The 26785-nt window shown below is 66.4% G+C and overlaps 8 protein-coding genes across 8 annotated transcripts; 4 read left to right on the plus strand and 4 right to left on the minus strand.

The window, feature by feature from the left end:
- Nucleotides 1–1187: 1187 nt before the first annotated feature.
- PFL1_04000 (uncharacterized protein) lies at nucleotides 1188–2920 on the plus strand (the record flags this gene model as incomplete). The annotated part of the gene is made up of 2 exons (XM_007881523.1): nucleotides 1188–1396; nucleotides 1564–2920. The coding sequence occupies 2 exons, from the start codon at nucleotides 1188–1190 to the stop codon at nucleotides 2918–2920; spliced, it is 1566 nt and encodes a 521-aa protein (XP_007879714.1).
- A 2771-nt stretch (nucleotides 2921–5691) lies between these two features.
- On the minus strand, nucleotides 5692–10803 carry PFL1_04001 (uncharacterized protein; the record flags this gene model as incomplete). The annotated part of the gene is made up of 2 exons (XM_007881524.1): nucleotides 5692–6143; nucleotides 6300–10803. The coding sequence occupies 2 exons, from the start codon at nucleotides 10801–10803 to the stop codon at nucleotides 5692–5694; spliced, it is 4956 nt and encodes a 1651-aa protein (XP_007879715.1).
- Nucleotides 10804–11347: 544 nt separating this feature from the next.
- Nucleotides 11348–12201, plus strand: PFL1_04002 (uncharacterized protein; the record flags this gene model as incomplete). Its single annotated transcript, XM_007881525.1, has 2 exons — nucleotides 11348–11979; nucleotides 12090–12201. The coding sequence occupies 2 exons, from the start codon at nucleotides 11348–11350 to the stop codon at nucleotides 12199–12201; spliced, it is 744 nt and encodes a 247-aa protein (XP_007879716.1).
- Nucleotides 12202–12497: 296 nt separating this feature from the next.
- PFL1_04003 (uncharacterized protein) lies at nucleotides 12498–14411 on the minus strand (the record flags this gene model as incomplete). The annotated part of the gene is made up of 1 exon (XM_007881526.1): nucleotides 12498–14411. The coding sequence occupies one exon, from the start codon at nucleotides 14409–14411 to the stop codon at nucleotides 12498–12500; it is 1914 nt and encodes a 637-aa protein (XP_007879717.1).
- A 964-nt stretch (nucleotides 14412–15375) lies between these two features.
- PFL1_04004 (uncharacterized protein) lies at nucleotides 15376–16953 on the minus strand (the record flags this gene model as incomplete). Its single annotated transcript, XM_007881527.1, has 4 exons — nucleotides 15376–15473; nucleotides 15588–15768; nucleotides 15921–16356; nucleotides 16463–16953. 4 exons carry the CDS (start codon nucleotides 16951–16953, stop codon nucleotides 15376–15378), a joined length of 1206 nt encoding a protein of 401 aa, XP_007879718.1.
- Nucleotides 16954–17749: 796 nt separating this feature from the next.
- PFL1_04005 (uncharacterized protein) lies at nucleotides 17750–21777 on the plus strand (the record flags this gene model as incomplete). The annotated part of the gene is made up of 3 exons (XM_007881528.1): nucleotides 17750–21272; nucleotides 21409–21484; nucleotides 21612–21777. 3 exons carry the CDS (start codon nucleotides 17750–17752, stop codon nucleotides 21775–21777), a joined length of 3765 nt encoding a protein of 1254 aa, XP_007879719.1.
- A 1119-nt stretch (nucleotides 21778–22896) lies between these two features.
- PFL1_04006 (uncharacterized protein) lies at nucleotides 22897–23776 on the plus strand (the record flags this gene model as incomplete). Its single annotated transcript, XM_007881529.1, has 2 exons — nucleotides 22897–23053; nucleotides 23310–23776. 2 exons carry the CDS (start codon nucleotides 22897–22899, stop codon nucleotides 23774–23776), a joined length of 624 nt encoding a protein of 207 aa, XP_007879720.1.
- Nucleotides 23777–24394: 618 nt separating this feature from the next.
- On the minus strand, nucleotides 24395–26154 carry PFL1_04007 (uncharacterized protein; the record flags this gene model as incomplete). The annotated part of the gene is made up of 3 exons (XM_007881530.1): nucleotides 24395–24649; nucleotides 24880–25159; nucleotides 25271–26154. 3 exons carry the CDS (start codon nucleotides 26152–26154, stop codon nucleotides 24395–24397), a joined length of 1419 nt encoding a protein of 472 aa, XP_007879721.1.
- Nucleotides 26155–26785: the final 631 nt, after the last annotated feature.

Genomic DNA, 26785 nt, shown 5'->3' on the forward strand with positions numbered 1-26785 from the left:
GCGGATCCAGTAGCAGCTCGCACCTCGATCCGACTGTGCAGCCAGAGCAGGCGAGTCGATATGTCTGTGCCGCACCGCTGGAGCCGGTGCCACTACGTCTGTACACAGTCAGGCACACAACACACATGTGACCCCTCGAGGCCATCTAGTCATCCGTCCATCGAGCTACGGCGGCAGGCGTGAGCGCCAAGGCTTAGACGGGACACCGCCACTTGGATTGGAGGGTGGGTGGGTATGATCCTATACCCTCGCCGACCGCAATCGACGTCTGGACCGTCGGGACCTCACCACCGTACCGTACGTTGGGATGCCACGAGGCCCCGAGGGTCAGGCGGATGCCACAGTATCGAGCGGGAGCGGGTAATAGGCCCCACGTGGCGCCGTGGTCGGCGCGCTTGATTTCGTCGAGCGGCAGGCCGGGGGCCCAGGCCAGGACGCTGTAGGCCAGGACGCTGCACGCACGCCATGGCGAGCGGCTAATTACGGGTCGGTCGGATCTTGGATGCATGCACCTTCCCCGCATCCGCCCCATAACCACCCCGCCTGCCTCTGGGCGTCGACGCCTGCTCGCGAGTCACGGCCGCGGGTCCACCCCCTTCCCCCTCTTTCTGAACATGCTCCTCGTTATCGACCCCGCCCAGCCCAGCTCCGAGTCGACGATGCTGCGCTACCTCGAGTATGGTGCGAGGCATCAATGCCGGGTCACGTTGCAGGGCTCCCACGGGATGCGGGGAAGCGGTGCGGCGTTGCGGGGTACGGATCATGGGGTAAAGGTGGCAGTACCCGAGAGCGACAGCGGAGTCGTTGAGACCACTGTATCGCGCGCCGTGGTCGGGCACGGGGCATACCTCCCTACCTCTTCTTACCGTATGTAGACCGTGGCCCCACCCTTTCCGCCCTTATCGCTCCCGCCACCACGACGAGCGTCTGTACGGTCGACCCGTACACAGGCTCACAGTATCTTGCCACGCTCCCCCTTCACGACACCCTAGACAGACATCCACGCAGCAGCAAACAAGAAGGATTTAAGGACCCCGCCTCACTCCACGTCCTCTGCGTCGATCCACCGCTCTCGATCCAAGCGGCCTCGCCCATCCTCCTTGCCCCCTCCCCCTTCTTCCTCCTCCTTCCGTCAATCAACCTTTCGTCAACCTCGCGGCACACTTACCCAGCAGCGACACAACGACATGGACAGGCCACGCACCAGCTCCCAGTCCGACGTCAAGGGCGACGACGCCGCCGAAAAGCCACGGCCCGACGCAGACGTCGCCGTCCTCGAGCTGGCGCCCGCCGTGCCGACGGCCGAAGCCAAGCCCAAGATCGAGGAGCAGCTCGTCGAGGTCTTTAGCAACGTAGAGGACGGCGGCCACGGACCCAACTTCCGCGGCGTCTCGTGGTGAGTGCGCGCCTCCCCTGCCAAGGCCGTCGCCGCACAGCGCGGACCGTCCCGACTTGGCTGACGCGCCTGGCCTGCCGCTACCTCGCCCTTCGTCGCCGCCACTTTCCTCGCTCTTTCCACAACTGAACCCCCTCTCCCCTCCTACTCCCGCTCTGCCACGACAGGCAAGCGGCGGCGGTGCTGGTGGCCAAGTACCAGTTCGGCATCGGCGTGCTCGCCATCCCGCAGACGCTGAGCGTGCTCGGCTTCGTGCCGGGCCTCGTCTCGCTCGTCGGCATGATCCTCGTCACGGGCTACGCGGGCCTCCAGGCGGGCTACCTGCGCAACACGCACCGCGGCATCTTTAGCATCGGCGACGTGGGCCAGCTCCTCTTTGGCGCCGCCGGCCGCGAGTTCATCGGCTGGGCCTACTGGGTCTTTATCGCCCTCTGCACGGGCGCCACCTTTGTCACGTTCTCGTCGGCCATGTACACGCTCTCGGACAACGCCGTCTGCTCGCTCGTCTGGGCCGTCGTCGCCGCCGTCATCGTCGTGTCGGTGCAGACGGCAACGCGCACCATGAAGCACATGGGCATCGCAGGCTACATCGGCCTCACCAGCGTCTTTGTCGCCGTCTGGACCGTCGTCATCGCCGTGTGCGCCCAGGCGCGCCCCGCCGGCGCGCCCGCCGGCATCGACGACTGGGGCATCCGCGCCGTCCAGCGCCCCACGTTTACGGCCGCCATGACGGCCGTCTGCACCCAGCTCCTCTCGCTGTGCGGCACGGCGACGTTTTTCTCCATCAGCGCAGAGATGCAGCACCCGCACCTCTTCACCCGCTCCGTCGTCGTCGGCCACGGCTTCGTCGGAACCATGTACCTCGTCATCGGCTGCATCATCTACGGCCGCATCGGCGACTACGTCGCCTCGCCCGCCCTGGCCAGCGCCGGCGTGCGCATCGCCAAGGTGGCCTACGGCCTCGCCCTGCCCGGCATCCTCATCACGGCCCTCATCTACGGCCACGTCGGCGCAAAGTACACCTTTGTCCGCCTCCTCCGCAACACGCCCCACCTAGAACGCAGCACACGCGTCCACTGGCTCACCTGGTTCGCCTCTCTCGCCCTCCTGGCCGTGTTTGGCTTCGTCATTGCCGCCTCGGTCCCCTTTTTCGGCGACCTCATGGGCCTCATTGGCGCCGTGTGCGGCAGCGTCTTTAGCGTAATGGTACCGGCACTCACCAGCATCTACCAGCGAGCCGCCGCCGTCGTCGTAGAGGAGGAGGAGGAGGAGAGGGACGCCGACGACGACGGCGGGGAGTTTGCAACGGCGCGACGACGAGCCAAGCACTGGTTCCGACGCGGCGCACCCGGCGCCTCGGCGCGCGCCTCGACGCCCCTCGGCTTTGCGAGGGCCTCGGCAGACTACCTCATCCTCGTCCTCGGCGCCTTTCTCCTCGTCGCAGGCAGCTACAGCGCCGTGCGGAGCATCATCGACTCGTACAGCACCGGCGCTGTATCCCGTCCGTTTGCCTGTAGAGCCTGAATATGACCCCGCCCCATCGTGCCGCTCTGCCGCTGCAGCTGTGCCTCTTTGTTTCCACGGCAATTTTCTCTTTTGTTTCTGACCTCACAGACACCGACTCGCCGACGCTGCGGGAGAGGAAGCATGGAGCGGGAGGGGAATGGTCATAGTATTAGAGGGAACACGGGGAGAGAGGAGGGGGGGTTGGGGGGTCGGACTCCGGGCGAAGTCGCTGCGAGCTCCCAGCCTGGGCCGTAAGGGCCGGCTGGTCGAGCGCGGCGTGATAGCGAGCTAGCGCGAGAGAGATGCGCGCGAGAACAAAGGGACCGCGAGCGAGGGCGACCAAGCGCGGCCGCGAAGAGGAGGAGGGTGGGTGGGTGAGAGAGAAAGCTACCGACGTGTGGAAGATGGCGGCGGCTGAGGGAGAGATGATGGAGAGGCCTCGGAGGCGAGGTGGGTTGGAAAGTCTGCCGCACCGACGAACTGGCGTCCGCCCCGCTCAGAAGCGGGCGCGCGACAGAGGGGTGGTGGTGCGGCAGGTTGCAATCAGTTGCTGCTGCAGTTTAGACAACAGCTCTTCTTCCTTATGCCATCTCATGTAGCTTGGTGCAACAAGCAGCTGCTGCAAGCAATCTGCATCAGCAAGCCGAAAAAAAGGCAGTTCCCTACCCTCCTCAGTCTACCTCTTGTGCTGCTTCTCTGGCTGCTGACCAGATATCTGCCAACAGATACTTGTCTACAGACAGGCCAAGAGTCTTGCGCAACCAGCCTCAGCCAGGCCAGCTTGCTTGAATTGAATGTGATCCCTATCCACCTTCCACCAGGATCCAACCTGACCACCTCCTCAGCCTTTGCAACTGGACATCTGCCTGGTTGTGAGGTGACTTGTGGTGTTGCTCATACAGAAGGGCAGGTGGGGGCTGAAGCCCTTCAGAGCATGTGCTCTGCAGGAGTACAGCTCTGACACCAAGCATATGACCTGCCCTGTGCCCCTGACGCGGAGGCGACCCCGGTGGATGAGGAGCACCAGACAGGTGGGGGCCGCCTCCAAGCCGACCTTTGAGGGGATGCGTAAGGGGGGCAGGCAAGGGAAGATCGGCTTCACCTTGGTGGGGGTCTGAAAACCTTTGAGGTGAGCCACCCTCAAGGTCATAGAGAAACCGCCTGATTCCCTGGTGAAGGTCACGTCAGAGCACAGCATCCCTTGCCGCATGACATCCTTCTGGTTTGATGCCACAAGGCTGCCAATCTGCAAGCCAGTCAGAAAGACGACCTGTAGTCCCATCCAGGGAGGAGCACAACTGCCTCACCATTGGTGAGGAGCTCATGATCTTGTCAAGCATCATCACAGCCTCAGGCAACCTTAACAGTTCCTCTTGAACCCTGCCTCCAGCAGCTACAATCTGGTAGGCATGTTGCACAGATACAGGTGCTGTTCAGAATACCATCACGGCAGAGAAGGTCATCAGTCCTGTTCCCTGTGGGTCCCAACATCAGGCCAGTCTGCATCTTGACCCCATCTGCTGTCCAGCCACCTCAACAATCATCAAGGCATGTCTCAACAAGCTGTCCAAGCAGGCCAAACCCCCAATCTACCTTTTCTTCCTCATCCACATCAACAATGATGAGTGTACCATGCACTATGGCATTAAGATTCTGTGGGGCAACAATAATGTCAGCAACAAAGGATGCACGGTCATGCTCCATGCCCCTGCAACCCCATGGGCACACCCCCCTGAGGCCAAACAGGGCAGAGTCAAACACCTCAACACAGACACAGGACCAGCATCATGGCATGGCCTGAGTGCTATCAGACTCCCACCTCTGCTCTTGGCCAACTCCCTCTGCAGTCACCAACGGATCCATTGAGGCCGTTGAAACAGGCTCACCCTCAACTTCCCCCCTCTCTCTGGCAGAGGACCTGCAGCAGTGCATCAAGCAGACCTCTTCATCATGCCATCTTGAACTCAAGCATCCAGGGGGAACCACCAACGCCCTTGCTGCCGCCACCACAAGATCCTCCGCCTATCAACATGATCAACTGCCTCCCAACTGAGCTCATCATTGCGGTCTGGATGCACCTGCGTCCGCGCGACCTTGCTTCTTTTCAGCTTGTGTGTCGAAAGACAAAGGGTGAGTGGACTCAGGCTGTGTACGCCGTTGCCACTGCGCTTGAGGGACAACGGATGCTGATAACCACGCATCATTTTTTTTTTCCTTTTGCAGGAAGACCTGCTGGCCAACGATGCACTGGCAGCAGAGTACCTAATTGGCCAGTTTGGCCAGGAATCAGCTCTGCATGTGGCCATCAGCTTTCCGTGCTGCTTTACAAAAGGTCTTCTCAACAAGCTCATCAAACAGGGCACTACCATGAGCCTTCCCATCGTCACCGGGCTTGTCGTAGTTGAACCCTGCCTCCAGCAGCTTCAGGCTGAAGACAACATGCCTACCATGTTGCACAGATACAGGTGCTGTTCAGAACACCATCACAGCAGGAAAGGCCATCAGTCCTGTTCCCTGTGGGTCCCAACATCAGGCCAGTCTGCATCTTGACCCCATCTGCTGTCCAGCTGCCTCAACCATCATCAAGGCATGTCTCTCCATCACGCGGTCTCGAGTTCACAATACCCGCTCTGATTTGAACAAGAAAGCAACAAGAAAACAAGAAGAAGCTCCACAACGACAAACACCGCTTCCCTGCAGCAGCAGCAACGACTCGACCTGCAGCAGCAACTCGACCTACAGCATTGACTCAAGCTGCAGCAACGACCCGACCTGCAGCAGCGACTGAATCAACCAAGCAACGCGAGCTCCTCGCACCAGCGCTGCACCTCGTTCCTCTTGTCGATGCGCCCAGCCTCGCCAGCCGGTCCATCAAGCACAGCCTTCTTCGCACCATCGTCGAGGCGGCCGTCGGTAAAGAGGCGGAGCACGTCGCCGTCGACGATGCCCGCGGGCGGCTGGACGCGGTGGTCGGTCCGCAGCGTGCGGTACTCGCTGAAAGGGATCGAACCGACGATGCCCAGGTGGCGGGCCGACGATGCTGCAACACCGCCGCTGGCGGCGGGCGAAAACGACGGCGAGGCCTCGACGACGCTGATAATGTTGCGCTCCAGCTGGCTCAGCACCGGTCCGACGTGCTCGTCGAGCTGCGAGATGACGCCAATCGCGCCCGCCGCCGTCGCAAACACGAGGCGCGGCGTGACAATCGACGCCGTGTTGCCCGACGGCGACGTCAGCGCGCCTGTCCGGGGCGGGGGCAGGCAGATGGAAGAAGGGAAGAGGGGATCAAGGAAGGGGGTTATCGAGGTCAGCACGGCAGCCCGTCTCTCGCTCGCTCGCTCGCTCGCGGTCTCGTCCTACGCTCGGCCTCCCGCCCGTCCGGTCGACGCCAACCCACCCTTTCGGAATCGGTTGATCATGTCGCCGTAGTGCCAGGCGGCCTGACGCTGCATGACGTGGGCAAAGCCGTCGGCGAGGCTGCGCTCGTTCCAGCGCGACTTGTTGCGCTGGCCGCTCTCGAGCTCGGCGTCGCGCTTCTTCTTGATCCGCCGCCGCTCGTCGTCGCCCAGCTGCACGCGCTGCGTCGTGTACAGGTTGAAGCCGACGTCGGCGCCGATAAACGTCTGGCTGGCGCGGTCGACGACCTCGGTCGCCGTCGTCCAGAACGGGTCGCAGTCGCGCGCCACCTCGGACACGGTGCCGCGCTCCGTGTCGACCTCGAGGATGTTCATCGACCGCAGCGCGTCGCCCACCAGCAGCCGATTGTCCTCGGCCGTCGACAGCGTGCACGCCACAAACGCGCTGCCCCACTCGCCCGTCTGCACCAGCGCGTCGAGCCCGCCGCCGGTGCCGCCGCCCTGGCTCCTGGCCTTGCCCTTGCCGCTGGGGTCGGCCGCAGCGCCGTTGGCCTCGTAGACGGCCACGCGCGAGTTGATGGCGGCGGCAATCCGGCCCTGGATGCCCACGACGGCGTACACGTTGCCGCCCACCTCTTCCTCGAACGCCAGCCTGAGCGCGCGGCGGCTCTTGGTGGGGCGCTCGCGGGAGCTGCCGCTGCCGCCGCCCTCGACGATCTCGTAGCCGATCAGCCGGCCCTTGGTCGTCTCGCTGGCGTCGGGCCTCACGTAGCCGGTGCCGACGACGAGGTAGGTGCGCCGGCCCTTGAGCGCCACGACGTCGACGCAGTTGGGTCGCTCAAACGCCTCGAGCTGCACCTCGTCGAGCGTCGCCAGGTCCGACTGGTCGAGCAGCCGCACGGCGCCGCGCGCCTGGCTGCCGATGGCGGCAGCGGCCGCCGAGGCCTGAGGGACGAAAGTCCACGTGACGAGACCAAATGCCTTGGCGGCCGGGTGCGGGGCGATGGCCAGCGGCTGGTGGCAGCCGAGCGGAACGGTGCGGATGTCGAGCTTCTGCAGCGCGCCCACGGTGGCGACCCGGACGCCCTCGGCCACGGCAAAGGCGCCGAGCGCCGGTTGGCCTGCGCCGCCGTAGAGGGTGGCGGTGGAGCGCACCGCCCGGTACTTGATCGCGCTGAAGCTGAAGCGCCTGGCGTCGGCAAACACAATCGTCGGCCGCTCGCCCGCTACCGAGACGGCCAGCAGGCCCTCGGACGTCTGGACCTTGTCGAGGCGCAGCGCGCGCGTGCCGAGGCTGACGGCCTTTTGGTCGTAGACGCCGACCGTGTCGCTGTAGCTGTCGGCGTCCGGCAGGCCGAGGCGGTAGGTGAGGAGCGTGCCGTCGCCAAGGCCGATGAGGAGGTAGGCCGGGCCGGCAGGGGACGAGGGGGTACCCTGGGTATCCTCTGCAACGTCGCCGAAGCGATGAATGACGATGGAGCGGGGCAGCGAAGGCAGGCGCTCGCTCGCAAACGCCGACTGGCCGACCGGCTTGAGCGCCGGCAGCGACAGAATCTGCGCCGACATCGACCCCCACATGGCGATGGCGCAATGGGCCGCCGGCCGCGAAGGCTGGAGCGGGCTGATGTCCATGCAGGCCACCTCGTTCTGCAGCGCGGTGCGGCTGACCTCGCGGATGCCGTGGTCGTCGCCGCCAGCCTCGACGTAGACGAGGCTGTGGTCCTTGAGCCCCACCAGCACCTGACCCTGCTCGTTGACCGCGGCGTTGGTGATCGCCGTCGCGGAGCCGTCGGTAGTCGGTAGCCATTCGCTCACCTTGGCGACCTGGCCGTTCTGCAGGGCGTACAGCCGGATGCCGGCCCGGTCGACGACGACGAAGCGAGTAGTCGTCGCAGCGGCTTGGTCGCCTGCGTCCCCCGCAGCTGAGCGCGCATCCAGCGACGAGATGGCCAGGACGTCGGAGACGGAGGACGAGGTCGTGCTCGCGCCACTGGCGCCGATGACGGCAGCGGTGATGTCGGCAGTGGAGCCGTCCGCCTGGAACTCGAGGAAGCGGACGCCGGCCGCGTGGGCGACGGCCAGCATCGTCGTCGTCCTGGCAGCGCGTCGGCCCGCGTGGAGCGTCCAGACGCGCGAGGCGCCGGCAAGGCCGTCGAGCTCGGCCACCTCGTCCATGGCGACGCCCGTCTTGACCACGCGGAGGCTGCTCGTGGGGCCCGACCCGCTGCAGGTGATGATGCGCGCCTGGGCGCTGCTGGCGCCGGCGGGGTCCTGTCCCGAGCCGTCGTCGACGGTGAAGTCGACAATCGGGCCGAGGTTGTCCCAGCGGCGGACCTCGACCAGCCGACCCGCCGACGGCAGCGAGCCCGCATCCGAGAGCGACGACGGGGTCATCGACGGGGGCGGCATGCGGGAGCGGGCGTGTGTTGGCGATGTCGGCGGCGTGATCATCTCGACGTCGCCGCCGTCGTCGTCCGCCCGGCCAGGTCTGGCAGAGGGGGCTGCGCCCTCGGAAGGCTCGTGGTCGATGCGGTAGAGGACGGCGTCGCCGGTGGTGCTGCTGATGTGGACGAAGCCTTCGCCGAGGTACGTCAGGGCGTTGGGTCCGGTGGCCTGCGGGGTGCTGCCGAGGTGGTGGACCGAGAGGCCGACAGGACGCCACTGGCCGCTGGCCTGCGAGGCTGCCTTTGCCAGCTTGATTTTGAGCAGCTTGAGGCTGCCGGAGCTGCAGGCGAAGAGCACGTGGAGGTAGGCTGCAGATCCGGGCGCACCGTCGTCGGCGACGACCACGCTGCTGCCATCGGCCTCGACGACCGTGGTGGCAGCCGAGACCTGGACGGGAAAGGGGAGCGAGGTGCGGAGCAGGTGGACCGACTTGCGGCCGGCCGAGGAGCGCGTGGCGGTCGGCGACGTCGGAGGCGACGAGGCGGGCGCCATGGCCGACGAGCGGCGCCGCTTGCCGTTTTCGTTGGAGCGCGAGCTGGGCACCGTGGGGCTGGTCGAAAGGGCGTCGGGCGTGGCAGCAGGCACGCCGCCGCTGCTGCTCGGTGCGTCGGTGCTGCCGGCGGCCGAGGTCCTGCGGCTGTGGGCGCTCTCGGTGGCGTTGCTGCCCTTTCGGCGCTTGCCCGCCGCCGATCCGCTGTCGGAGGGAGCCTGGACCGAGGCCGCTGCGCTGCCGTCATGGGCATCGATGTCGGCCGACGTCGAGCCAGACGACGGCGGAGGCACGACGAGGATGCTGGTCTCGCTAAACACGATGACGCCTCCTCCTGCCGAGGCGGGGAGCGCGTGGATCAGGTGGGCGCCCAGGGCGTCGGTGTAGGGCAGCGGGACGTGGGCGCGGGTGAGCGGGTCCTTTGCCCACTGCTCCTCGCGCTTCTGTAAGGCGGCGGCGTCGAGGTGGGCTCCCATGGCCGAGGGGCCCCGGCCCTTACCCTTGCTCTCTGGCTGGGGCCGCTTGGCGCTCTTTGCTCGCCCGGCGGCTGCGCGACGGCTGCTCTCGGCGCCCTCGACATAGTCCGGGTCGCCGTCGTCCTCTTCGTCGGCGGCGTAGGAGCCGGGCATGCTGCTGCGGCGTGGAGGTGCGTCGGCCTTGTGGTCGATGGCAGAGGGGGCGCGCCTCGGCGGGCCCCAGGGGAGGGGCTTGAGCTCCTGCAAGCCCTGGTCGACGGCATGGAACGAGAGGACAGGGAGGCACTGCTGACCGAGGCCGGGGTTGCGAGAGGGGACGCTGGAGAGGGAGAGGAGGGCGAGGGTGGCGGGGTCGGTGGCTGCGCGAGGGTGCAAAAAGGTCGACGAGATGAGGGTGGGGTGGGGCAGGCGGACGCCAAACGCTCTGGCGGTGTCGGGCCTGCCGATGTCGTTGGCGGGGCCGATGGCGGTGACGGCGGCGGTGTCGGCGTCGGTTTCGATGCCGTGCTGCAGGGGGAGCGCGCTGGATCTCCTCCTGGCGCTCGTCTTTTTGTCGCTGCCGCCCGTTGCAATGGGGAGGATCCTGAGGAGGCCGCTGTGGGTGTGTGTGGCGGCGAACCTGGCGCCCGGTGCGTGGAGCGAGGCAGGCTCTACGAGGAGGTCGAGGCCGAGCTCTGCGGGCGGGCGTGCCGGTTCGTCGAGGACGAGGGTGGACTCTGTGAGGATGGCATTGTCGCCGAGGTCGGGGCGTGCGGAGTGTGCGAGGACGACAAAGCGCGGGTTGTGGTGGTCGGTGAGGACCAAGAGGCGGCTTGCAGCGCGTGGCCGCGGCGCTGACCCTGGCTGTGCTTGTGTTTGTGTCCCTGACGGCGACGACGCGGGTGCAGGAGCTGCGATGGACTTGACTGCGAGGATACGGGCGTTGAGTTCGACGGATGCGACCTGTTGGAGCGGCTGGGTTGCAGCTGGGGCTGGGGCTAGGGCCGGGGCCGGTTTGTCCTGGCGGGGCAGAGCGAGGAAGACGATCGACGAGTGGTGTACGACGGCGAGCGAGGGGCCCGAGGGGAGAAAGTCGGGCAGGACGAGCGACTGGAGCGTGGCCGAGGCCTTGTGGGCATGGGAGAGGTAGAGCATGCTGGGCGGCGGGGGGCGGAGGTGGGTGGGCCAAGAGAGCCAGGCGAGCCGATCAATGCGTAGTCGACGCGGGTGGTGGCAGCGGTGCGTCGCCTTCAGTGTACTCTTGAGCGGTTCGGTCAGCCTAGCCTGTAGGAGGTAGCGAAAGAGGGGGGAAGGAAGTGACGATGGAAAGCAGACTGCGACGGGTGTAGAAGCAGAAAAGTGAGCGCGGCGACGACGGTGGTGGTGGTGGTGGTGGTGGCGAGAGGGAAAAGGGCCTAGGGCCTCCGTCGTGCTTGTCTGCCTCGCTCGCTCGCTCGCTCTCTGTCTGCGTCTCTCTGTCCGCTGCGCTGAGTAAACCGGCGGTGCGGCGGTGCGGCGGCGACGGCCCTCCAAAGTGGAGGCGCCGCAGAAAAAAAGTTCAACAGCGGTCAACACGCACGGGCCACCCGCTCATCTTCGGCGCCTCCGAAGCGGGGCTCAGTCGAGTCCACGTCTGCCTCCCTATCCTTCTCGCACCGCCACCACCATCGCCACTCCATCAAGCCGGGGCTAAAGCAGGATGGAATCGACGACGACGATCGGGACCACATTCAGAATAGCCAAACCGGGCAACGACGACGACATCCACCAGGCACACACGGACACGGACACCGAGACCGAGACCGAGACCGAGACCGAGACCGACCTCGCCTTTATCCTCTCGGCCTTCGACTCGGCGCTCCCCTACCTCTCCTCGATCGGTTCCGCGCAGCAGTGGGGCGACATCCCCTTTTCCTCTCGCCCCAAGACGAGGACCGAGTTTGCGCAGTTCATCCGCTCCTCGTATCGCCTCTCGCTCCTCCCCCGCGACGGCGACGGCGACGGCGACGGGCAAGGCGAGGAAGGGGGGAGGTGGTGTCGTATGATCCTCGCTCTGCGTGGAGAAACACGCGTAGCGGCATGCGGGCTATCTACATGGCTGCCCGACTACCTGCCCCCCTCTCTAGTCGATCAGATCCGACAGCGACTGCACGACGACGACGGGTCCGCGCCTCGGTTCCTCTACCTCAACTACCTCATCACCCATCGATTCCGTCCCTCGCGCGGCGCAGGCGCCCAACTAATCCACCACGCCCTCGACCTCGCACGGCACAGGCGCATACCCTGGATCCTCGTAGACTGCTGGTGCGGCAACGCAGGCGGCCTCGTAAGGTATGCGCGTCCCTCCCGAGACATCCCCGCCCTCGACGGTCCCTTGCCCATTTCCACTTCGACCAACCAACCAACATCGCCTCTGCCCGCTGTCCTCTTGCCTCGCCCAGATTCTACCAGCAACACGGCTTCCACCCCATCGGCGACGCCTTTGTCGCCCCCGGAAAGCACAAGGACGGCCTCGAGTGGAGAGGAAGCGTCCTCGGTCGGCGCATCGACTAGTCGACGAGGTCCACTCCCTGGCCCCTGCTCGTCTTTCCACGCCACGGCAGGCCGGGCCAGGCCAGGCAAGGCAGCACGGCGCCATACACACCCGGGCGGCGCTCTGCTTGCTTCTATTTTAGCCTGAGCGAGCGAGTAGGCGATGCATGTCGAAAGCACACCGTCCCGTCTATGTACATACAGGAGATATCTCGTGGCAGGAGGGCCGCGTCAAGCTCCACCCTCGCAGCAGCAGCAGCGGCGGGCAGCGGCGTCACCGTCAACCTGATGCAGCCCGCGCCCGCGCCCGCGCCCCCTCAGTGCGCCTTTGCGCTGCCGTGCAGGTTGACCCTCCACGCCGAGGGCGGCAGGCTCTGGAGGCGCTTGGCGGCGGGCATGATAAAGGCCACCAGGATGGCGGTGCCCACGACGACGCACAGCGTGCTGGTCCAGTAGTAGCCGTCGCGCTCGATGGTGCACAGCCCGCCGGCGGCCGAGCACGCCGCCTTGCCCAGGTCCGAGGTGCACTCGCGCCCCACGACGGCCCGCCCGCCGCCGGACCACATGTCGGCCAGCGCCGGCTCCTTGAGCATCGACACCGACGACGGCGCCGAGCACGAAGACACGGTGAAGAGGTCGACGGCCTTGAGCACAAAGTAGCGCGGCCACGTCCCACCCAGGTTCGACACCGTGTTGAGCAGCGTCATGTACGTGCCCCCGATCAGCGGGTCGGCAATCTGGGTGTGGAACGCAGAGATGCCGACAAACTGGACCGTCGACGAGAAGCTGCTCAGCACCGTCGACGCGATGACGAGGAAAAAGTAGCCGTGGCCGATGGGCGGCGCCGGCATGCCGTAGACGATGCCCATGCTGACGACGGCGAAGCCCAGGCGGAAAAAGAAGGCGACGATCCAAGGGCGCAGCGCGTTGTCGCCCTTGCTCCAGCGCGCCGCCAGGTAGCCAAAGACGAGCTGGAAGGGAAAGTCGATGAGCACCGCCAGCGCCAGGTCCTCCTTGCCAAAGCCCTTTTCGACGAGCTTGAGGCCCGTGACGGCCTCGTTGGCCTGGAAGCCAATCTTGGCCACCAGGTGGATGACCATAAAGAGCTGCACGTGGCGCAGCCGCACGATGCGGTACATGATCGAGTACACCTTGCGCACGTCCATCTCGGGGTTGTCGTCGTCGGCGGCATCGCCGTCGCCGCCGTGGCCCTCGTCGTCCTCGCGCTTGAAGAGGAGCAGCCACAGGGTGACGGCGACGAAGCCAAACGCCCAGAAGCGCAGGTAGCCGGCGAGCGTCAGCATGGGCACGTCGAGGGGCGCCGAGCGAAAGTACTTGTTGCCAAACTCGACGCTGTTGAAGGCCAGGAAGACGGTGAAGCTGAGAAAGTAGCCCGTGTTGAGGCCGACGGTCTGGGCGGTGCTGGCGTAGCTCAGGTTCTCCTGCGACAGGAGCGTCAGCGCCCAACCGTCGACGGCGATGTCTTGGGTGGCGGCGAAGAGGACCATGACGAAAAAGATGGCCGTGATGAGGCGCACGTTGGGGATCTCGGCGGCCATGAGCGGCTCGATGTTGTCGGCGAGGAACCAGAACATCACGCCCACGACGGCCTGGATGGGCACGATCCAGCTCTTGCGCCGCCCTAGCGACACGGTGCCCAGCAGCGGCAGCCGCAGCTCCGAGACGTACATCGAGTCGACAATCGGGCTCCAGAAGAGCTTGAGCGAGTAGGGGTAGGTGCACAGCATAAAGAAGCCGATGTCCGAGTACGAGAGGCGCGACTTGAGCAGGAAGGGCATCGTGCCAAACGCCAGGCCGACGGGGACGCCCTGCAGCAGGTAGAGGACGACGAGCAGGATCATGGCGCGCCGGTCGGCCGGGTTGAGGTCCATGAAGCCGCCGGCCTCCTTGGCTTCGGCATCGGCGTCAGCGTCGAGCGGCGCCTTGGCCTTGCCGTTGCCCATCTCGAGCAGCTCTGCGCCGCCCGCGACGTCGTCGGCCTTGGTGGCGCGCGACGTCCTGCCCGCGCGCGACGACAGCATGGCCTCGGTCTCGGCGGTGTCGGCCTTGTCCTCGTCGTCGTCGTCGTCAAAGTCGATCTGGGAATCCCGGGGCGCGGTGGATCGCTGACGGAGGTGGTAGCGGGACCCCTCCTGCTGATTCGCCGACGTGCCCGAGGCCGAGGCAGGGGCGGCAGCTGCAGCGGCTGTCGTGGCCTTTTTGGAAGGCATCGCTCCGGGCGATGGCGGGTGGCGGCGGGAGCGGTAGGGCGAGCCTGGAGTCGAGGCTAGATCAGAAGCGGCGCTCAAAGGTCGGGTCCGTGGTGCGTGCAGGCCGGAATGTTGCTGCTTCCGGCGACCGAGTCCGGGTTATAAGGAGCGTGGAGCGGCCAAAGGAGGTGGCTGTGAGCGGCGCCGAGGCGAAACAAGGGACGAACGGTGGCGGTGGGTGGTGAGGAGAAGCAAAGAGCGAGAAGCGAGAGGTGGGGGGGGTCCGAAGTGGCCACAAAGAGCAACGAGCAGAAAGCAGCAGCCAGCGGCGCCCCATGCACGCCTCGCCTTGGAATTTCCCTCTGCGCCGTGGCAGGCAGGCCAGGCCAAGCAAGCACCCCGCCTGCCTGCCTGCCTGCCTGCCTCGCTGGCCGACGTGGCAGACGCCGCTGCTGCGTGCTGGCTTGCTTCTGCTGACTGGCCGCCGCTCCCATTTTCCTTTTCCCCGCATACCGAAGCTGGCTGGCGGGCCGGCTGCACGGCCCGCTTCTCGAGCTTCCACGTCGACGCAGCTTTGGGCCTCCCCCTTTTCGCCACTCACCGCCGCCGCTCAACACAGCCAGCACCCACTGCGACGCCACGGCATGCCACGACAGTGCACCGCGTGCACCGCAGCTCGGCGGTGCAGGCCCGCCGCCCCTCTCGTGCCGTCAATCACCCGGGACAACGCCAGTCTGCGGCGGCTGCGAGCGAAATGCCACAGCCGTGCGCGACTCGGACGACGTTGAGACCGTAAGCGGGCCCTCGCGCTCCCTCGCCGTCCGTCCGTCTAGCGATGCGATGCTGTATAGATTAAGGAGACCGGCAGGCGGTCACATCGCCGGACCGGCTCTATGCGCTGTCGCAGTCTCGACGTCTAGGGGCACATCACGTCGCCCGCTTGATGCTGCCCCCGACCGTCGGAAAAGAGCATCTCTTCAGTCCTCTAGGACGAAGCGGCAGAGGCGTCCTCGGCCACGATGCCCTCGGCCGGCCACAGCCAGCCAAACACGTCCTCTTGGTCTCCGCACTGGTACGACGTCACTGCGGGGGGTCGGGTAGAGTAGGATAGGGACAAGGCCGGTTGCCAGGTCAGCGGGAAAGCCAAGGTTCTTACGCGGCATAACCGTCGCCAGTAGGCCACCATCTGGCACTCACGCTGGTCAAAGAGGACCTTGGCGCCCTCGCCGGCCGTCTTGCCGTCGCCAAAGTCGATGCGCTCCACCACGTTGTCCGGCGGGAAGTCGAAGCGCGGTCCGTGCGGCTCTTCGGTCGAGCCGCCCGAGACGAGGCGCGGCTGCTTGGTGTTGTACGACATGGAGCGCACCGGCGTGACGCCCTGCGAGCGGCCAGAGGGGATGAGGGAGAGAAATGACAGGGACACATAGACAGGCAGAGGAAGACAGGCAGGTCGAGGGTCAGCACCGGCGAGAGCGGAGAGGACCGAGACCAAGCCGCCTGCCGGGCATCCAAGCCGACCGGCACACTCACGGCAGCGGTGCCTGCGGCAAGGAACTCATCAAAATGCTTGTCCTTGACCTCCTGGAAGGCGACGGGCCGCAGCTCGACGTTCCAGCCGAGGAGCTTCTTGGCAATGTCGACGACGCTGATCTTTGTGACGGAGCGGAGGATGCTGGTGCTCTCGGGGACGACGAGGGTGGTGGCGTCGCCGTGCCTCTTGATGGCGAGGGCGTTCGAGGTCGAGAACTCGTCAATGTAGGTGCGGGTGGCCGAGTCGAGGTGGAGCGTGATAGGGAAGCCGCGTTTCTTTGCCTCGCGGGTGGGCTTGAAGACGGGCGCGTAGTTGCCACCGAGCTTGGTGTGGCCGGTGCCCATGGGGGCGGTGCGGTCGAAGGTGTCGAGCACAAAGCCGTCGACAGCGGGGATGGCCTTGGCCGAGCCATAGAGGGAGCCGACGGGGGAGACCCTGTGGGGGGCATGGAGAGGGGACGACGTCAAGAGGGGCAGAAGCAAGCAAGCAAGCGAATGAGTCGGACACCCCCGGTCAGCGGACAAGACCGGCTGGGACTCACCAGATGACAAAGGTGAACTCGTCGGGGCTGTCGAGGAGGAGGCGGGGCCCGGTGGCGAGGAGAAGCGGGCGGATGTAGAGCGCGCCGCCCGAGGCGTTTGGCTGGTAGGGCGGGACGTACTCGAGGTTGGCCGCGACGACGGCCTTGAGCGAGTCAAAGAAGACGGCCTCGGTGAGGGCGGGCATGGATGCGACGCTGGCGCTGAGGTTGATGCGCTTGAAGTTTTCCTGCGGGCGGAAGATGTGGACGGAGCCGGCCTTTGTGCGGAAGGCCTTGATGCCCTCAAAGGCCTGCTGGCCGTAGTTGAGGCAGGGTGCGGCGTAGTGGACGTTGAGGTCGGTGCCCGTGTGCAGGGCGGGCTTGCCCCACTGGCCGTCCTTGTAGGTGACGCGAACGTGGGCGTTGACCTCGCGCTCAGTGAAGCCGAGCTTGTCCCAGTCGACGCTCGACGACGGCGGCGTGGCCTGGCGGGCGGATGCGTTGACAGACATGGCGGGCGGGCGGGCGGGCGAGAGGGCGGTTCAGGAAAGTGCAGTGATGCCGGGGTGACTTGCAGAATGAGGGGGAGGACTGGGGAGGAGCTGAATCCGAGGCTGGCAGGCCAAAGAGCGGCGTTTTATAGGCAGTTCGGGAAGGGGCCGATGGGGGCAGGCAGGGTGGCAGGCAGGCAGGCAGGAAAGCCGGTCGGATGGCGGTGTGCTGGCAGATGAGGCGGCAAGCAGCAAAGGTGGGTCGAGATAGCAGGCGGCAAAGGAAGTGACGGCAAGCAGTCAGACAGTCGAGCTGTCGGGAGAGGTCCGAGGATGAGGATCGAGGCTGGGTCGGAGGAGTGAGGTGGAGTGCCCCTCGAGGCGGTCCTTTGGCTGCCTCTCCGGCTTGGCCTGCCCGGTCCGAGTCACCAAGGTGGGGGGACCGAGCGGGCACCGCTTCTCGTCGGCCGACACCCGAGACCAAGCCAGCTGCCCTACCAACCTGGCTTGGCCTCGGCCTCTCTGCCAGCCTGGGCCTCGGCCACACCCATCCTTCGGACCCGCTCCGGCTCACGGGCCAGCGCCAAATCACCCCCGCCCGGCCTCTGGCAGGCGGGTCTGTGCGCGACACGCTGCCGGCCTCTGGTTGGCTTCTTCGCCTCCTCCTCATCCTCCTCCTCCTCCTCCTCCTCCTCCACCTCCTCCTCCTCCTCCTCCTCCTTCTCATCACCACCGCCATCTCTGCCATCGCGTTGACACCGCTCGCGCTGCATCCCCTCACACCACCGTCTCACATTCCCTCGGCGGCGGGCCAATCATGGTCGCCGCCCCGACCGCATCCCCCACTGCCGCCTCGGCCCACTGCGCCCTCCTCTCCCACCTCTTCTCCACTTCCGCCCTCTCGGTTCACGTCCCCTCGGCATCCCGCAGCCATGCAAGCGTCGACCTGTCCAATCAAGTAGAGCTGCTGAGGAGCAGTCAAGATACCACCGCCACTTCGATCACCACCATCAGGGAGACGGCCTACTACGACGAGAACCTCGGCGCCATCGTCGCGCTTCGCATCCCAACCTCGGCTGCCCTGCCACCACCGCCGCCATCGACCCCGCTCGATTCCCGGTTACGCACCTCGGGGCTGCCTCTGCCCCTTGCTCCGCCTCACGTCCATCATGGGTCCGCTGCTGGCAGCGCGGAGCACGACGACGCCGCCGCCGTGCCCCGCATCCTCTCCACCCTCCTCTTCTGCCTCCACGTCGCCCTGAGGGCAGAGTACGTCCCCCTCGCACAGATCCATGCCGCATCTCAGCCCTCTCAGCACAGTCCATTCGACCCGCTGCCCACCGTGCATCGAGCACACGCACCCTACCAGCTCCAGCATCCTGCCGACCCGCGTCACCCGCAACACCAGCAGCTGCAGCAGCACTCAGGCCAGTCGCACCCCGTCGGCTTCTTTGCGGCCGCATGTGCCGGTAACAAGGGCTTCGACGCGCCCAAGGTAGAGTCAGACAAGGTGGACCGCCGGGCATCGCACCTTGGTGCCCATCTCCGGCGCTCTCGGGGCTACATCGCCTTCGATGGCGAACACTGGACTGTCCGATGGCTCTGCGACGTGCCCGTCACGTTTGCCTCGACCCCCTTCGTGCCCGTCCTGTCCCTCACAGCCGCCCTCACCCTGCGCCTCTCGCCTCCGCTGCTCGACAACCTCCTCTCCGACCCGCTCGAGCTGGCCAACCTGTCCGCCCACGCCTTTTCCCACTCGCTCCTCTCCCCCCTCCATCAGGGACCCGTCTATCCGGACGAGTCGACCAGCGAGAGGCTGATCCGCATGCGCAACTCGTCGGCCCTCGGTCTCGATGGCCCGCGAGGTCTCGGCAGCCACCTTACGCAGCTCGGAAAAGAGGTGCTGGGCGGCAGCCATACCCTCGTCACGCCCCGGAGCGGCCTCGAGGGGCTCAAGGAGGTCGAGCGCAGGAGGAAGCGGATGCTCGAGGCTGCCCTAGCGGCGGCCGGTCCCGACCCGAACGGCGCCTCGGCCGGCGCCAGCGGCAACCTCAGGTCGGACGACGGCGACGGTGATCTCGGCGGTGGCTCCAGCCACAGAGGTGGCCCCGGTGGCGGTGACATCGTCGACGACGACTCGGATGGCGACGGTCGCGACTCGTCATCGTCGCTGACAACGGCCCCGACTCACAGCGATACAGCTGGCCTGCAGGTGCTCAAGCGCAGCGCGCGGACGGTGCTCGACGTCAAGAGCGGTCTCGGCGTGAGGATGCGCACGCTCTTCACGCCCTTTTCGCCCTTTTCGCAGCGCGTCGACGCCGGCAGCGACCTGGACGAGGTCTCGGGCGAAGGGCTGGACGAGGCCTCGCTGGTGCTCTGTGTCGAGCTTGAGAACCCGTCCCAGTCCGGCCTGGAATTCGACGTCCAGGACATCGAGGTGCGCGTCGAGCAGGTCAGCGGCGAGGCCAGGGCCGTCGTGCGGCTGCTCGAAGGAGCGCCAGTTACGCCGGGACCGACGTCTGCGGCTGGCAGGACCGGGTCGAGCGGGTCGTTCCCGGTGCGGCTAGAGCAAGGGCAGCAGCGGAACCTGCTCTACTACCTCAGCGTCGAAGACGGCGACCCGACGTATCAGCGCCCTGCTATCCAGCTTGGTGGCGGCAACCCGGGCCGGATGAGCAGCCTGCCCGGCTCGGGCAAGCGCAACGTCGCCATCATCGTCAAGGGCAGGCCCATCATGCTCGGCCCAAGTGCCTCGCCAACCACGTCAGAGATGGAGCCGTTTGACTCCAAGTGGAACTGTGTTCTCGACCTTTCACCGCTCTTCAACTGCGCACGACGACGCGCCAATGTCAGCCGGCCCTTTTCGGAACTGTCGCTGGCAGCGCCTCGCTACGCCGCGACGCCTGCGCCATCGACGAAAGGCGGCAACGCCAGCCGACCTGCGTCGCAGCAGGTGTACCCGCCTACGGCGGGCAGCGTGCGTCACTCGGCGCTTGCCCTCGAAGAGGCATATCAGGTCGACCGATCGCGGAACCTCGACAAACTTGCGGCGTCGGGCAGCGTCGCTGCCTCGAACGTGGGCGTCGGCGGCGCGCGCGGCGCTGCAGCGACAAATCCGCGCCTCGCGGCCATGGGCAATGCCATGGGCCGATCGCTTTCGTTTGGGCCGAGCGTCGCGGCTGGCGCAGGCCAACGAGGCCCCAACGACCCGGTCATGGCTCGATCCGGATCATCGGGAACGATACCGCAGCGCCAACAGCAGCAGCAGCAGCAGCGACAGCAGATCGGACGCGGCCATCCTCCTCCGCTCTCGCTCTCGACGGCGGGCGTGGCCGGAGGCATGTCGCGGCAGCCCTCTGGTTTTGCGGCGGGTGAGATGACGCCCGGCTACCCCGGTACGCCACGGTCGGCGAGCTTCCGGCTCGGATCGGCCGGCGGTATATCTGGTGGAGGAGGTGGCTTGCTGTACAAGGCCAGGCAGCGTGCCATCAGCGCCGCCACGACCGCTGCGGCAGGGGCAGGAATGCCCGAGGACTCGGCGGGTCAGGGCCGGAGCAGGACGGTCATGTCGATCGGCCAAGAGTGGGGTCAGCAGCAGGAGCTCGACTCGATGCTGGAACGCCGCCCTTCGGCGGCGGCGGTGCACGGCTACGCCGGTGCGGCTGCCGATCCATCGACGGCGACGGCGGCAAGCCTGCGGACGATACGGCCGTGGTCGCATGCCAACGCTCACGCCGATCCGAACGTCGTTGGGGCCGGGCAGCACGATGGCATCCTCGTCACGACGACGATCCTCCCGCCACGGCCGCCATCGTTGTCGTCGCCGTCGTCTCTGCCGTCGTTGTCGGGGTCGTCGTCGACCAAATCGCCGGACTCGGCAGCGGGTCAGCTCGATGGCGTAGGCGAGGCTGAGCCGCATCGGCGCCAGTCTGTAGCCGAGGATCTGACGTTTACGTCTTCGATCACGGCCAACGGGCAGGAAGCGGCGGCGATCAGCACGGGCGAGAAGCTGGTGTCGTCGGACCTGCCCGGGGATGTACCCGGAGATGCCGTGGGGGCAGTGGCTTCGGTGGCGCAGGACGACGTGGCCAATGCGGCGGCGGCGGCCGAGGGCGGGCGGTGGAAGCACGAGCGCGGCGGGGTGGTCGAGATTGAGGTTGCGCTGGTCAACCGGCATCGCGGCGGGTCGTCGGCGTTGGGCGGGGCGGATGGGTACGGGTACGCGGGCGGCGAGCATGATGGCGGGGACTGGAGCGTGGTGGTGAGCTGGGACGATGCGTCTGTGGCGTCGGTGGACACGGGCGCCGCTCGACTAGGCGGCAAGCTGCTCGACTCTGAAGGTAAGTCGAATCGTGTCGGCTGCGATGCGTCGTCGACTCTAGCCAGGGCAAGTCGAGCGGGTCGCTGATTCTTATTGTCTCTTGGCTCGTCGACCTTTTTTCGGCATGTCACCATCTGCCACGCCCCGCGGCGCAGGGATCAAGCAGCGCTACCTGTGGGCGCAGCCGTCGTACGCGTCGGTGGTGCCCGTCGAGAACCACGTTGCGCTTCCGTGAGTGCGGTGCGGGCCCTGCTGACCACCCACGGCGCGAAGGGTGACGTCGATTGCTGATACGCTGCCCCCGCTCCGCCCTCGTGTTTTGACCATGCCACGCCGTCGCCGTCGCCGTCGCCACCAGCCTATCGGGGCAGGCGGGCTCGACCAACGGGACGACGATGAAGCTCGTCTGCCTGTCGAGCGGCTACGTGGTGCTGCCGGACCTGGTTGTGCAGGTGTACAGCGCTGGGCACGCCGAGGCGGAAGAGGTGCGCATCCAGGGCCTAGGCGCCATTTTTGTAGACTGACGCCGTCGTCGTCGTGGTCGCTCCTCGCCCCTCGCTTCCACCGCGAGTTTAGACGGATCGTCTCATTGAACCATGTCTGCGATCTTTGTTTGGATGCAGGAGGAGGCTAGGCTCATACGACCGACTAGAATAGAGCATGGATGGCGGTCCCCAGCGTCGACGAGAGAGGGCCAAAGAGGGGCGCGAGCGAGCGAGCGAGCGAGCGTTTAGGCCAGGCCAGGCTAGGCCAGGCCAGGACGATTTCACGCGCCCAGCCATTGCGCGCCGCTCTCTTCTTTGTCTTGCTTCTTCTTTGGATCTGCAGCCGTCTTTTGGGCTCGGTGCCCCAGGCAGGCAGGCAGGGGCGGGGCGGAGGTTGAGGCTGCAGGCATGCATGCGTGCATGGCCTGGCGCAGGCGCAGGCGCAGGCGCAGGCGAGGCAAGCAAAGGCCAGGCCAGGTTCAAGCAGGCGCCCCAAGAAGAGGCCAGGACCAAGAGGCACGACGGTCGATCCCCCGCAATTCCAGCCGAGATGCAGCCTCGCCTCGCCTCGCCTCGCCTCGCCTCGCCTTGCCTCGCCGTCATTCGCGCGCCGCGAGCCTAGTCAGTCAAGCCCGCCATCCATCGAGGCTGGGCCAGGACCACGACCAGGGCCGAACGAGCGGAGTTGGTCCTCGATGCGGACGCAGAGCCGCCCTGGCCTCGCTCTCCGCCCATGGCAGAGGCCCTGCCCACCATCGTTCCATCCATAGTCGCTGCTACGACCACTCGTCGTCGCCGTCGTCGTCGTCGTCGCCACTACCACCACCACCACCACCATCATCTTTGGCGCTCGCCTCGTTCCTTCTGTGCCTCTTCCGCGCATCATCTCTACATCCTGCCTCCTACACTGACACCTCGACGACCAGGGCCACCACCACCGCCGCCGCAACTGAGAGGACGGCAGAATACCTAGGGGTCACATCGCCATACCACACCCGCTGCGCAGCACCGCACATCCCCGGCAGACAGGCAGGTCCATCATACCTCCGCCCGTCCATCGCCTGCCCTACCGTCTTCTCGCGCCTCAACCTCCCCTCCTCCCTCCTCCAGCCTCGGCACACCCACCTTGATACCCACCCACCGCACTAAACGCCCACAATGACGACCCGCTCGCCCTCGTCCCCGCTCCGGCTCGCACTCGTCCTCCTCCTCGTCGCACTTGCCGCCGCAGCCACCGCCGTCGATGCATCGCCAGACCGTCTGCAGCGACGCCAGAGCCTCACTTCCACCGCCGGCATCCCCGCCACTCCCAACGGTACGTCTCGTCTCCTTTCCCCCCGGTTCTTGGACCCTCACTGCACTCCGCGCACTCGGGGCCCAGTACCCGGATGCGACATCGACGAGGCGCATCGCCTGACTTTCTTCTCGGTCCTTGTCCCTTCTTTCGCCGCGTCGCACCTCGCATGTCCGTCCTTTGCTCGGTCGCAACCTTGCCTGGTCTTCGTCCCTCGTCTTGGTCGCACCTCCATCTTTCCGCCCCTTCCCCCCTCTCTCGCCGCCCCTCGCGCCAGTCGGCACGGGCGCCCCCGTCGCCACGATCCCAGACGGCCTCGGCGGCCTCTCGACGGGCACCTCGGTCCAGTTCACGCCCGGCGCCTCGTCGCCCGCCCCTCCCGTCCCCTTTATCGCCCCGACCGATGCGGCCGGATCGGCCAGCCTCGCCTCGATCCTCACCCATTACTCGCAGGGCATGACGGCTCCCACGCCCACCACTGGCCCACCCACCGGCATCTCGACGGGCCTCGAGGGCGGCTTCACGGGCACCGCCACTTCGAGCGTCCTCGACGGCCGCGTCACGACCATCGACAACGCCGCCACCACCTACACCGGCCCGCGCCCGAGCTCCTCGGCTTCGGGCGCAGCCGCCAACAACGCAGCCGCCGGAGCCACGGCCGTCCCGCTCTTTGGCGCCGCGTGGGTCCTTTCCGGCCTGCTCGTCGTTGCCGCAGGCCTCGGCGGCGGCGCCATCCTCTTCTGAGCCAGCCTCGCGAGGGCCTCCTTTGGGGGCAGGGCGGCGCTCGTCCTCTTCCTCTCCTCCCCTCCCGCCATCCGCTCCTCTGATCGACTCAGAACGGATCCGTCAGCCTTTCTCGGCCTGTCCATCCCCCCTTGGCTCACGGTCCATCCAAATCGAGCAGGACCTGGCCCTAGCCTTTCTTCCCCTCCGCCGTCGTCCTCACCTGGCCCTATGCGTAGACTGCCTCTCTCTGCCCACCGCACCGCCCCGGCTCGTCCCGGACCCCATCTGTCCCCTCCAGGAGATATCCGGCTCTATACCCATGCCCCCCACTGCCCATGCTCTGTGCCTAGGATCGTCGTTGCAATCCCAGCACCCGCCGACCGATCCAAGCGCTTAGGGCGACCTGCCCATCCCTGGCCCGTCACGTGGCGTCGAGGTTTTGCACAACAGCAGGGCGGATGACAGAGGTGAACGATACCAATACTTCCGAGGTGAGCGGTAGTGCGAAAAGAGAAGCTCACGTCGTGGGCAGCAGGCCTGCACCCGCCTCCCTCGACAACGAGGCGGAACGAAATAGAGCAAAGCAAAATCAGACGACCGCCGCGACCACTTGACTGCAGCGACGGCGCAATGCCGCTACTGCGCCTTGACGGCGCCGTCGTGTCCCCGCTGCTGCCGCTGCTGGCGTTGCCGCCGCTCGTCGTCGCGGTTGGCGCGCTTGATCCTGGCAAACAGGCCCGAATCGGCTCCGAGGATAAACTGGAGCGTCACCATGGGCCACGACGTGTGGTGCGGCAGGATGTCGTAGAACTCGGGCGCCAGCTTGCGCAGCGCGGGCAGGCGCGTCCACGGCACCGAGGGGAAGTCGTGGTGCTCGTTGTGGTACCCGACCTGTGCGACAGAGGGAGCGGCACAAGGCATGGGGCGAGCGTCGACGCAGCAGGCAAAGGGCGGGAAGGCGGAAAGGAGGAGGGACGAAAGCGGTCAGCTCCAGGAGCGAATGAACGGTCGACCGTTTGATCAGTGCGTCGACCAGTGTGTCGACCATCGGCAATGGGCAGGCCGTATAATGGCCTCGCACTCCCTCCGCGCGCCGCCCGCGGATACCGCGCCGCACTCACATTGTAGGCCAGCACGTTGAGCGGGCCGTAGTAGCTCCACGTCTCCTGGGCGATGCCGCCAAACATGTAGTGCTCGGCGATAAAGTGGGCGGCGCACGGGTGCAGGCTGCCGGCAAAGAAGCTGCTCTCGATCAGGTAGACGAGCGCCGGCCAGCCACACAGCCGCACCAGCACGACGTCAAAGGCGAGCTGCGAGACGAGGTTGGCAAAGTGCCAGAACGTCGGGCGCTGCGCTCGCACAAAGCCCGGCCGCAGCGCGTAGAAGAGGATCTGGAACGTGCTGCGCGGCGGGGGTTCAAAGAACAGACGGACGTCGGAAGAGACAGGTTAGTCACCGGCGGCGTCGTCTCTCTACCCGTTCTGTCGCTGCCGGCGCCTCGGCGGCACTCACGCAAAGAAGGCCTTGCCAAAGACGTTGTTGAGGCAGAGCAGCTCGAGCTTGGTGGGCAGGTCGGTATCGACGCCGTCCTCGCCGAGGTACTTGTGGTGCTCGAGGTGGTAGGGTTTGAAGGCCATGGCGTAGGGGATGCCAATGGCCCAGTTGACGAGGATGGCCCAGGCGCGATTGGTGCGGATGCCCTTGAAAGCGAGGTTGTGGGTGATTTCATGGATAGCGAGGAACGTGTTCTGGTTGGCCGTGCCGCCGACGACGTAGGCGAGCGCGAGGAACTTGAGGCTCAGCGGGTGCCACCCGAGCTGCGACACCATGACGGCCAGCCCGACCTGGAGCGCCAGCACGCCAAACGAGACGTACTTGGTCAGCGGCTCGTGGCCCATCAGGTTGCGCACCTCGGGGTGCGCGCGCAGGATGGCCATCCGCCGGGACCGGTGCGGCTCCTCGGTGTGCATCCAGAGGAAGTCGGACGGGTCCTGGGCCGAGGGCAGGATGGGCGGAAGCCACTGCTTGGCCTGCTCGGCCGGCGTCACTGTCGCCGCGGGAACCGGCTTGCGCTGCTTGAGCGTGCCGCCCAGCAACTCCGCCACCTGCGCGCCCTCCTTGTCGTCCCACTCATCTTCGTCGCCATCGCCCTCCGGCGTGTCGTCGCTGTGAACCGATGTGGCGGACGAAGAGGATGCGGCCGCGTTGGACACAAGCGATGGTGAGCCGGAGCGAGAGGACGCCGAAGATCCCGCGGCAGACGAGGAGGAAGCGGCGGCCGTCGAGTGGCGGGGACCCGGAGCTCGGCCGGCAGCGGGCGAGGTCTGCTCGGCGCCGCCGTAGAGCGACCAGTCGACGCTGACGGACGGGTTGAGCTTGTCGGTGAAGCCAAGCATGGCGGCGAAGCGCTCGAGCTGACAAGTGTGGAGCGATGAGGGGACTGGGGTGTTATTCGGCGAGGACGAACAAGGCGTCAAGGAAGGTATCGGCACCAGGCGGCGAGATGACGGGTCGAGCAGGGCCAGGAAGGGGTGGGAGGGAAGATGAAGAGGGCCGGCCTCTTCACGAAAAGGGGGATGTCGTAACGGAGCCTTCGGATGCCGTGTCGTCAGGAGCTCGTGATCCGCTGTGCTCTAGAAGGGAGGAGCCAAAAGGGGTGGCGAGAGGGCGAGAAGGGGGGGGAGGGATGGTGGCAAAGGAGCGAGTGGCGTAGGTCGAAGGGCGCGGAGAAGAACCACCGCCTTGGCCCCGCCGCCATGCCGAGGGCACGTTGGCCCCGGGCTGGCAGCTGGCTGGGCCCCACGCGCACCGCCCCCCCGCAAACTTTTCCTCCGCCTTGGCAGGTGTCCCGTGCGAGCCGCCGCCACCCAAACGGGCTCGGTTGACCGACGTGCCGCGGAAAAAGGCACTAAATCCAGTACTGCTCATCAAATATGAGTATAGAAGGGCTAAGAATCTGCACTGAGCTCCAAACCTCTGTCTTCCACACCAAAACAGACCTATGGCAGAAGGCTGGCTGGGTTAGGG

The sequence above is a fragment of the Pseudozyma flocculosa genome, assembly GCF_000417875.1.
Source record: "Pseudozyma flocculosa PF-1 unplaced genomic scaffold scaffold00012, whole genome shotgun sequence".
Taxonomy (NCBI): domain Eukaryota; kingdom Fungi; phylum Basidiomycota; class Ustilaginomycetes; order Ustilaginales; family Ustilaginaceae; genus Pseudozyma; species Pseudozyma flocculosa.